This window comes from Mesoplodon mirus (genome assembly GCF_964341445.2).
Source record: "Mesoplodon mirus genome assembly, chromosome: 18".
Lineage (NCBI taxonomy): Eukaryota > Metazoa > Chordata > Mammalia > Artiodactyla > Ziphiidae > Mesoplodon > Mesoplodon mirus.
The window spans coordinates 39,910,335-39,921,155 of NC_138994.1; the positions used below are offsets into that span (position 1 = coordinate 39,910,335).

General features: G+C 44.6%; 1 protein-coding gene across 4 annotated transcripts in view; it reads right to left on the reverse strand.

Moving 5' to 3' along the window:
- The window catches only part of AKAP10 (A-kinase anchoring protein 10), a 54,399-nt gene extending 43,940 nt beyond the window's left edge, over positions 1-10,459 (reverse strand). For 2 of the 4 annotated variants that reach the window (XM_082605269.1, XM_082605272.1), the window contains exons 1-2: positions 10,131-10,456; positions 2,987-3,034 (exon numbers count right to left, since the gene is read on the reverse strand). In XM_082605269.1, the coding sequence (XP_082461395.1) occupies positions 2,987-3,034; positions 10,131-10,218 (136 nt within the window). In that variant the 5' untranslated portion in view covers positions 10,219-10,456. Of the gene's footprint in view, positions 1-2,986; positions 3,035-10,130 lie in introns of all 4 variants that reach the window. The other 2 variants (XM_082605270.1, XM_082605271.1) reach the window with 2 other exon arrangements.
- Between the last annotated feature and the right edge of the window lie 362 nt (positions 10,460-10,821).

Consider the following 10,821-nt stretch of genomic DNA (forward strand, 5'->3'; position numbering starts at 1 on the left):
CTCGACTTCCAGCCTGTGGCTCTAATTATTTGCTACTAACCAACCTCTCATTTGTCATCTTTACCATCTCAAGGCCAATTTTTCCAAACGTCAAACTTAAAACATTTTCTTCCAGACTAATTCTCCTCTAATTTCCCTATCTCTGTCAATCCACCAGTCCCTAAAGCTCAAGAGCTTGGACCCACTCTTCCTCACTGTACCTGTTTACTTGGCAAGATCTGTTGACTTTTCCTTCAAGATACTGACCTGTTTATTTTCAACACCACACCCTTAGTACAGGTCCTCTTATATCACAGCAAAGCATTTCTAGGGTCTCCATCCTACATGATTCTTCCAGACTAACCTCTATAAATGCTATATGTAAAGCATCAACATCCTGCTCAAAAGCCCATAGTGGTTCCCTGTTTCCTCTGTCTCAACTCTTTTCTGGTCTTTAAGACCCTCTACAATGTGACCTCAATCTATCTTAAAAATTTCCTTTTAGTAGTCTGAAGGTCCTTCTGCCCAGAATATACTCAAAGAAATAAGCTGGGCTGGTAGGGGAAAGAGGAAGAATTGACTCTTTCACTCAAATCCTTCTTATCATTCAAATTTCATACACATTAAGTCTCATTTCTATAAAGGCTTCCCTATGCTCCAGAAACCGTCTGCTGATCTCAAATTCCTCTGAACTCCCTGTAATACTAATAACTAACAACTAATCCAACATATCAAGGGCCTACTCTGTTAAAACTAGATGGTAATAGCTACCAATATAAAACCTACTATGTACAAGGCACTGTACTGGTTTCTTTTCTTTCTTTTTTTTTAAGTAAATTTATTTATTTTTGGCTGAGTTGGGTCTTCGTTGCTGCATGTGGGCTTCCTCTAGTTGCAGAGAGAGGGGGCTACTCTTGTTGCAGTAGGCAGGCTTCTCATTGCGGTGGCTTCTCTTGTTGCGGAGCATGGGCTCTAGGCGTGCGGACTTCAGTAATTGCAGCACATGGGCTCGGCAGTTGTGGCTCGTGGGCTCTAGAGTGTAGGCTCGGTAGTTGTGGCGCACAGGCTTAGTTGCTCCGCAGCACGTGGGATCTTCCCGGACCAGGGTTCAAACCCGTGTCCTCTGCACTGGCAGGTGGGTTCTTAACCACTGCGCCACCAGGGAAGCCCTGTACTGGTTTCTCGATGTACTTTTTTGGGGGTACATTATTTCATTTATCTCTCACAACAATGCTGCAAGGCCAGTATTTTCCTCATTTTGGAGATGAATACACAAACAGAACAAAGTTAAGTGCTTTGCCCTAAGTCAACAATGAGGTAGTAAAGAGGCATTTCAGCAGGCAGGATTTCAACCCTGGTCTGCTAGACTATAGAAAAGCACTCTTTTATCTGGTTACTCGGACTGCAGAATTATTGTGTGGTTAAGATAACATGTGTAAATGGACATCTCAAGAGCACCTCCCAGCCACCATAGCAAAAAGGAACAGGTACTGGCCCAGTGTGGTTCTCCACCAGCCACAGTGTTAGGCCTGACAGAAAGCTGGGTGCCAGCCTTAGCTTCCTCGCCCTCATACCTAATCGAGAACAAAGCTCTATCTATTCCACCTCCCACACGGCTCTGTCCAGATCTCTTTATCTCCATTACTGCTGATCTAGCCCAAGCCATCTGTGCATCATCTGATTCATGCTCCTCTTCCTACCACCAATTTGTAAGTTCAAAGAGGGCAGGATCTAGATCCAAGTCTTTTTTGTTCACTGTTACAGCCACAATTTTTGTCTAACACCTAGAACAGAACAGGTGCTCAATAAACCATAGTTATTATGATTTTGGTTTATTTGCTACTGTTCTGGGTCTGAGTATGTCCTTCTAATCAGACTGCAAACTTCTTGAGGGCCTGTTTCCCTGCTGCGTCTGTGTTATTCTGAAGTTAAGGCAGTGAACGTGAGCACAGACTATGTACTGTCATAAATAGAGTACAAGCATGGAGTGTTTTAGCCTGGGACAGACTGAGGAGTTAGGTAGGCCAATACCCTCGTTGTACAAATGAGGAAAGTTCCTCCAGGTCACAGTGTCGGAGGCTGGTGTGCCTCGGACATCAAAGTCCCCCTGCTACTGCAATCAAGGCTAGTCTTCACAAGCCTCTGCTTGCTGAGGGCTTGAAGTCTTTACCAATATCAATCAAATTCTCCTTAAAAAAGGCAATATGAACCAACTGGCTTTAAATTATCAGAAATAAGCAGAAAATAAGGCTGTAAGCTACCCTACTTCTTCCCTAATCTTACAAACCTCTAGGTTATAATTAGTGTCCCTCTGGCAATTTGAGCATATGGAGTTACTACTCAATGCTAGCCACACAACATACAAACATTTAAAAGAAAAATCTAAATAAGTGGCAATCTTTAGAATTCACGTAAATAAATTACATCTATGAAATCTGTACGTAATGGTCATGAAAGTAATTTTCACTATAATTTTCCCTTTTCAATTTTTGTACATTGACATAATGAAATCAGTCAAAACTGCAGAGATTACAATCTAAAAAAAACATGCTCTTGCCTATAAATAAGGACAATATATTGATTTCAATAAAGGACTCCAAATAAATTTTAGGTTAAGGCCATTCATCCAAAGTAATAAGGAAGTGAAAACTGTAAGCATCCATACTTCCAGATAAACCACAGAAAACCAGGCTTCATAAGCCAGTTGTCAGACTACTCAGTAAAGAGTATTTTTTGCTTTTTTTTTTTTTTTTAAATACAGTCAACTAATTGCTTTTGGGGAACAATCAAATGTGTGATTAGTAAGGATGACACTGGTTCACTGAAATCACTAGGACAACCAATAAATGCTTAGTAAAAGTCTATTATATGGTGGGTGCTGAAGAGTATATAAGTTAACAGGGAAATATGTCACAGTCATAAAAGAAGGCAGAGACGGTTAATGGGAAAAGAAGGGAGAACGTAACCGGATGAAAGAGTTCATCATCACTGCAACCTGCTGACTCACCTTTAACTGACTTGACATCTGAGGTCTTCTCCTGCTCTTTGCCTTTCACTGGAAGAGAAGAGAGCACCATGACCAACTTCTACAGCCAGAAACCCCCTTCCAGACCTTGTAAAAATCACACCAGCTCTATTCTGACAGGTGAGTGTGTTCAAAGTTCCGCAACATCGGGTGAGCTGCCCTGGAGTGGGGCAGGGCAGCTGTCAGGGGAAGTTTCTCTCAGGAAGTGATCTTTGAACAGCATTTGGTCAAGCACGCTCAGAGCTTAAGGAGAGACAAGGTCAGAACACCTGGGTTCAAATCTGGGCTCTGCCATTCAACAGCCATGTGATGCTGGACAAGTTACTTTAATTCTCTGGGTCTCAACTTCCTTCATTTACAAAACTAGGTCACTGTTATGAGCTAGTAAAGAGTCATTTCAACAGGCAGGATTTCAACCCTGGTCTGCTAGACCCTAAAAAAATCACTCTTTTACCTCTGGTGAAAAACTCGGACTGTAGAATTACTGTGTGGTTAAGATAACGTGTGTAAATGGACATCTCAAGAGCACCTCCCAGCCAGCATACCAAAACCGAACATGTACTTGCCCAGTGTGGTTCTCCATCAGCCACGGTGGAGACTACCTGAGAGGGTTGTGGATGAAAACATAAGTACTTGTAAAGGGCTTACAAGACGAGCTAATACACAGTAAACTTAAGACGCTAGTTAACATTATTACCATGTGCCACTCACTACTAGATGCAACCGGAAGAAAAAGACAGAGTTCTCTGGTTGTGTAACATCTCTGACTTCCTGTGTATCCCTGCCACAGCATCAAATACAAATATTCTAAACTTACAAACATTCTAAAACTTCTACTACTCAAGCTTTAACACCTGTCTCTTAAAAAATTATACCATTTCGGGCCTCCCTGGTGCCGTAGTGGTTAAGAATCTGCCTGTCAATGCAGGGGACAAGGGTTCAAGCCCTGGTTCAGGAAGTTCCCACATGCCATGGAGCAACGAAGCCCGCGCGTCACAACTACTGAGCCTGCGCTCTAGAGCCCGCTAGCAACAACTACGGACGCCCGCGTGCCTAGAGCCTGTGCTCCGCAACAAGAGAAGCCAACGCAATGAGAAGCCCACGCACCACAACGAAGAGTAGCCCCCACTCTCCGCAACTAGAGAAAGCACACACGCAGCAAGGAAGACCCAACGCAGCCAAAAATAAAATAAATTAATTAATTTAAAAAAATTATACCATTTCTCCTCTATTACACAAAACACTGGAAATTCTAATGCAGACACACTAGCAAGATCACATGCAGGAAGTAAGGAGCATGGTAGCTCAAGCCAAGTGAGAAACTTACGGGATCTGACACAGCCCACTTTAGTTTTCTTATGTTTTTTTCTTTTTCTTAAACAAATTAATTAATTAATTAATTTTTTGGGCTGCGTTGGGTCTTTGTTGCTGCGCGCGGGCTTTCTCTAGTTGCAGCAAGTGGGGGCTACTCTTCGTTGTGGTACCTGGGCTTCTCATTGCGGCGGCTTCTCTTGTTGCAGAGCACGGGCTCTAGGAGCGCAGGCTTCAGCAGTTGTGGCATGTGGGCTCAGTAGTTGTGGCTCACGGGCTCTAGAGCGCAGGCTCAGTAGTTGTGGCACATGGGCTTAGTTGCTCTGTAGCATATGGGATCTTCCTGGACCGGGGCTCGAACCCGTGTCCCCTACACTGGCAGGCGGGTTCATAACCACTGTGCCACCAAGGAAGCCTAGATTTTCTTGAATATTCTATGTATGCAATCATATTATCTGTGAATAATGACTCTTGTTCCCTTTCCCTCACAAACTTAACTTTTCCATCTTTTTTTCATGTGTGTGCTATTGTGAAGACTATGCTAGCTTTCCTTCTGTTTGTATATCCCTGATATGTGTCTTCATCCTTTTACTTTTAACTTTCCCATGACCTTTTTAACATTTAAACAGTACAGGAAACCAATCTGAAGATCACCATCTTTTTATTATCTGGGTTAGCCCATTTCTTTTTATTGTGATTACTGCTCTTAATTTCTAAAAAAGAACATTCTTAAAACTCTAACTATGACGACGAATTTGTTGACTTCTCCTGGTAATTCTGTACATTCTGTTTTATACCTTTTGAAACTGATTTAGGTACAAACAAGTTCAAAAGTTTATCTTCCTAGTACCCTTTTCGTTTTATCATAATCTACAGGCCTTCTTAGCCCTAATGGTATTTTATGCTTTAAAGTATTTCATCTACCACACAAACTTTCTTCTAGTTAACATTTGCCTGATATATCTTTGCATCCATTTATTTTCAATTTCTCTACGTCCTTATGTTTTGGTTGTGTCTCTGGTAAATAGGTGCATTTTGGCTTATTACCCAACTTGAGTCTTTATCTTTTAGTCCACCTTTATACGGACTTTTGTTAGATTTCTTAGCCATAGAGATTTTATTCTATTTACATTTAACGTGGTTTATTTCTGTCATCTTATTTTGCACTACTATTTCTTCTATAAGAAATAATAATTTATTACTATGAAACATTTAAAACAAAGGCAAGACTAGACCTTAATATGAGGAACACTCAGGTTTAGCAAATCTTAACATTATGCCATATTTGCTTCAGAAGAATTTTTAAAAGAAATAAAACACTGCAGTTACAACTAAAGTCCCTCCCTCAACTCATTCCCCCTCTTCCTAGAGAAAAAAATTTCAGAAGTTGAATGTTTATGGTTTCCATCATTTTTACTCTTTAATATATTTATGTATTCATAAACAAGCTATAGCATTGTTTGAAGGTTTTTAAACTTTTAAACAAGTGGTTGTATCAATTGCCATTTCCAGCTTCAGTGTATCCTAATCAAATCTTGATACAGCCAGGCTTTAATCCCAACTCCTAAGGTCTTTTCAAGAACTTCACTCTTGCAAGTAACCTCTCTTCGGTATCATTTTCTCCCTCTCTACTGGATCCTTCCTAGAACAAACGTGCTTAGCATCTTTTATCTTAAAAACAACAACCCCCCCACCCTTAGCCCAATGGCCCCTTCCAGCCCCTTCCCCATTTACCCCTCCTTTTTGAAATAGTACCCTCTCTTAGCTTCCATGATATTGTACTCCTATGTCACTGGCGTTTTCTTGTCGATTCTCCTTTGCCAATGACTCATGTTCCTCAACTTCTAAAAGCTGGATTAACCCCGGAACTCTCTCCTTGTCTACAGCATGGCAGGAGATTCTACCTGGCCAGTGTAGAGGGTTGTAGAGGGTTCTACCTGGCCTTCCTAGTAAGAGGGATGTATCCTGGCACACAACTGGCTAGCTTCTCTCCATTTCCCAGAAGCCCCTGAGTTAATTAACTGTGACCATATGACTCGGTCCTCAGCAATGAAATGTGAACAGAAGAGGTATGTGCCATTTCTGGCCAAAGCTTCTCTTTCCCCTTAACAGGAGTCAGAAAGCTGACAGAAGGGACTATGATCTGGCTTTGATAACACAGACTATACCCTAAGAGAAAGAGGAATAACACAATGGGAGGAAAATGATTCCTGAATGATCGTGAAGCAAAGCCACCTGATGACCAGGGACTTGGACGGTTACACAAGACAGAAATAAAGGTCTACCTTGTTTGAGCCATTGTACTTAGTGTCTCTCTGTTACGGTAACTTAGCCTTTCAACACAACTAATTCATATCCCATATGTACTCCACAGATAAGCTCATTTACGCCTGTGTCTTTAACCATCATTTATGCAAAATACTTCTAAGTCCAGATTCAGAACTCAAATTCTGATCCCTTCCCAGAACTACAGACCTGTACATCCAACTGCCTCCTTGACATAGCCACGCGGACGTCCAAGAGTTTCTGCAAACTCACAACTGCTGGAAGAGAGCTCTGGACTCCTCCTACCTCAAGCTCTAAGCTTTCCAAAGCTTTCCCAGTTTTCCTTCACTCCAACCATTACTCAAGTCATGCTATCTCTACCTCTAAAACATGCCCCATTGCCCTCCACTCCCAGCACATTTCAGCCTTCTTTCTGTTCTTGAACAAACCCTGCTCTTTCCTGCCTCAGGATGTTTGTATTACCAGTTCTTTCCAGCCAGAATGCAGTTCCTTTTACCTTTGCAAGGCTGGCTCTCCTTCCTCACTGAGACCTCAATTTAAATACCATCTGCTCAGACAAGCCTTCCCTCACTATCCAAACACAAATTGTCATCTGGTGATCTGCTCCCACATCACTGTTTATATTCCCAGCACAGCACTTATCACTTCCTAATATTTTTCTTACTTTAATTATTCAACAAATATTTACTAATATCGTAACTATATCCCAGGCACTAATCTCGACATGGGGATACAGCCATGAACAGAAATCATCTTCCATCCTAATAAAACACATAGTACAGCAGATGGTGACAAATGCTATAGAAAAAATAAAGTAGGGTGACGGGATGGGAGTGCAGGGCCTGGGGACTACAATCTTAAGCAAGCTGGTCAGAGAAAGCTTCACTAAGATGTCAATTAATCAAAAACCTGAAGAAGATGGGGGACAAAACAGGCACATATCTATGGGAAGAGGTTTCCAAGCAGAGAGAATAAGTGCAAAGGCCCTGAGGTGGGAATGTACTTAACAACAAGGAGGCCAATATAAATGGAAGAATGATGGAGAAAGAAAGCAGGAGGTGAACACAGAGAAGAAACGGAACCTAGATTATGGAGGCCACGTACAGAAAGCCACTGAGGGAATCTGAACACAGGTGTGGCAGAATGCATTTCGAAAATACACCAGAGGCGTTGAGAATGGAAGAAGGGAAACCAAACTGAAGCCTATAGCAAAATAATGCTGCTTCCTTGATCTTCATAAAACTGGCTTCCTCTTGACGTTTAAGCTGAGATCTGAATGACAACCCTCAGAGGACTTCCTTAACCACCCAACCTAAATAGAGATGGCTCCCTAGACCAGGGTGTTAATGGTCAGGGATGGTGAGAAATGGTTGGATTTGGGTATATTCTGGGGTAGACCTAACAGATCAGATATACAGTAGGAGAGAAAGAGGTTCAAGAAGGTATTAAAGTTTTAGCCTGAGCAATTAAAAGGCCAGAAATGTAATTTGTTAAGATGAGAAAAAGTGATGTACAGGTTTAGGAGGACTAAATCTAAGGGGAAATTTTACATACAGTAAGCTAAAGATTTATCTATTAGACATCTATTAGGTAGAGGTATAAAGTGGACCAACGGCTGGATACACAATCTGGATTCAGGGCAGAGAATCCAAGCTGGAGGTGTAAATTTGGGAGTCATCAGCAGATAGGTGGTATTTAAAAATGGTATTCAGAGACTGGATGGGATCCCTAAATAAGACCATCTCCAGTTTCTATTCTTGCCACATCCAGTTTCCAAAAAGCATCTAGAATGATCTTTTTAAAACATAAAAAGAGATCAAATCACCTCTTTAAAATTTTAAAAGTAATATTGTTTCTGCACTTGGAATAACACCTAACCGTGACCTACAAAGCTCTGAATCATCTGATCCTTGTCTACCTCTCTAAGCCCGAGTCACAGTGGACTTCTTTACTTTCTTGAAGGGCACCAAACTCTTGCCTCCCAGCCTCTGAACACATTACTCCCTGTGCCTAGAATGCTCTTCCCTGGCCTCTATGTTACCTCCTGCTGTTCCTTCAGCTCTAAGTTTCAAGGTCACCTGCTGAGGCCTTTGACTAACATCAAACCGAAATATGTTTCTTCTCTCAAGCTCTTTCATAACACTGTATTCAATTTGTAAACAGAGATTGGGAGACAGAGAGAGACAGAGAGAGGGAGACAGAGAGAGACAGAGACAGAGATTTATTGTCCATCAACCCCAGCAGACAACAAGCTCCATGGATATAAAGGTTTTGTCTTGTTCAGTGCTTAATACTGAGGGCCTAGCACAGTGCCTGGCAAACAGTGGACGTTCAAAAGTATTTGTTGAATAGAGACAAGTCTATTGTGCAACATGCAATTTGCCTCATTATACACAGAATGCTCCCCCCTCCCCGAAAAAAACACTACAACTAACCATTCCAACACTCAAACAAATTAGAGAGCTATTACCTATACCAAGGTACCTTACCGATAAACCTTCCTTGTACCATTTTACCGCTTTCATTCATTCAGAGTGGTTTTCATTCACTCATCATGGTTTTATTCACTCATCACACGGCATCAGTTATTAAAACTCTGTGCGTACTTATAAGGAAATCTTTAATTTATAGAGTTGAATGGGGCCTTTAGGAATCATTGAATTTTCAGGTGAGAGAGGAAAGAGGGTTAACATTTTTCTGTCCCAGGTGACGGAGTTAGTAGCAGAGCTGTCACGTGAACCCAAGTCCCTGATTTAGTTTAGTGCTTTCCCAAAAACCCGTTTTTGTCTGGTAAATTTTCCCGGAAGCAACGAGAATCGATACAAGAACCACTAATCAACCCAGAAGGCCCACACTTGTCCACTCTGGATACGTACAGGTAACGAAAACAGGTAAACGCCAACAACCTTACCCAGGCTCAAAATCAAGCTGCCTCTACTCAAAAATTGGGCAGCTACTACTGAAAATCAGAAATATAAGCAGTTTGTTTCTGAAGTTTGGGTTCCAGTACTTCGTAAACTTGCTAATTCATCAAAAGAAGGAGTCGTTTTCGTTAGGGGACTTTTAGCCATAAGTTAAGCACTGTCACTTTAGGGACAGCAGAATCCTGCTCCCCCACCCCACCCTCCGAAAAAAGGGGAAACTGGAAAAGAGCACTAGTTGAAGAAAACAATTTTTTCACGTGTTGCTTTTAGACATAAACCCCTCAATATTCTGACAAGTCCGAGACTTCCGTAAAGAAAGTACGGAAGGAATTCCCTTCTTCTGGTACGAACGCACAGACACGCACCACCCCGCCCCCGAAAAGCTGGGTGTCCGCAAAAGGCACCACCCCGCGCGGGTCCCGGCACACACTTCGGAACCGGCTGGGCGCCCGCGCGCCCGCCCGCCCGCGCGGAGGCTCCGCTCCCTCTCGCAAGAACGCGGGCCCGGCGCACAGAGCGTCCTTCCGCGCAGAGGCCTCGGCCTCGGCCTCGCCACCACCCGCCGCCCCAGGCCCGGCCCCGCGCCCGTCCGCGCCCCTCGTTACCTTTCCGCCGGAAGAAGGACATGGCGGGGCCCGGGTCGGGGCGGAGGGCGCGGGGGGACTGGCGCGGAGAGGGCCCGGCTCCCCTCATTCAGCAACCGGCCCGGACTTCCGGGTCCGCAGCGGCCGCCGCGCTAGGCCGAAAATAGACCCGTCTTCCGGGTGTGGGCCCCGCCGCCTCCTGGAGACATGCCGGTAGCTCCCGCCGCCATGTTAACAACAAGCCGCCCGCCCGGAGTTCCGGTCCTTCCCCGCGCGGGGCTTCACGGGAGGCCGCGCGCCGACCCCGCCCCCTCCCGCGGCGGGGCGCGCCCGCGCCGCCCACGTGACGCGCGCGCGCGGCCTGCGCTCGGCCCGGGAACCCGCTGCTCTCGCGGGCTCGGACTGCGCGGGCGCTGCCCGAGCCGAGCCAACCCAACCCTCCCGGAAGCGGGGCCCCTGCCACGGCCAAGTGTGGCCAGGGCACTGGCGGCTAGAGCGGCCGCACCCCCGTGCTCCCAGCGAGCGGACCCCGGAGCGGGCCTCGAGATGCGGGCCAGGTCCCGGGATGCGGACTCCGGGCACCACCTGCTCTGTGCGGCTCCGCGGTCCCCGCGACCTCAGCCGTGGAGGATGAGCGTGGGCCTACTACAGGACGCGATCCCTGCGAACGCTCAGCTCTGAAAGGGCAGCGACATAAAAGCCTCGCCATTAT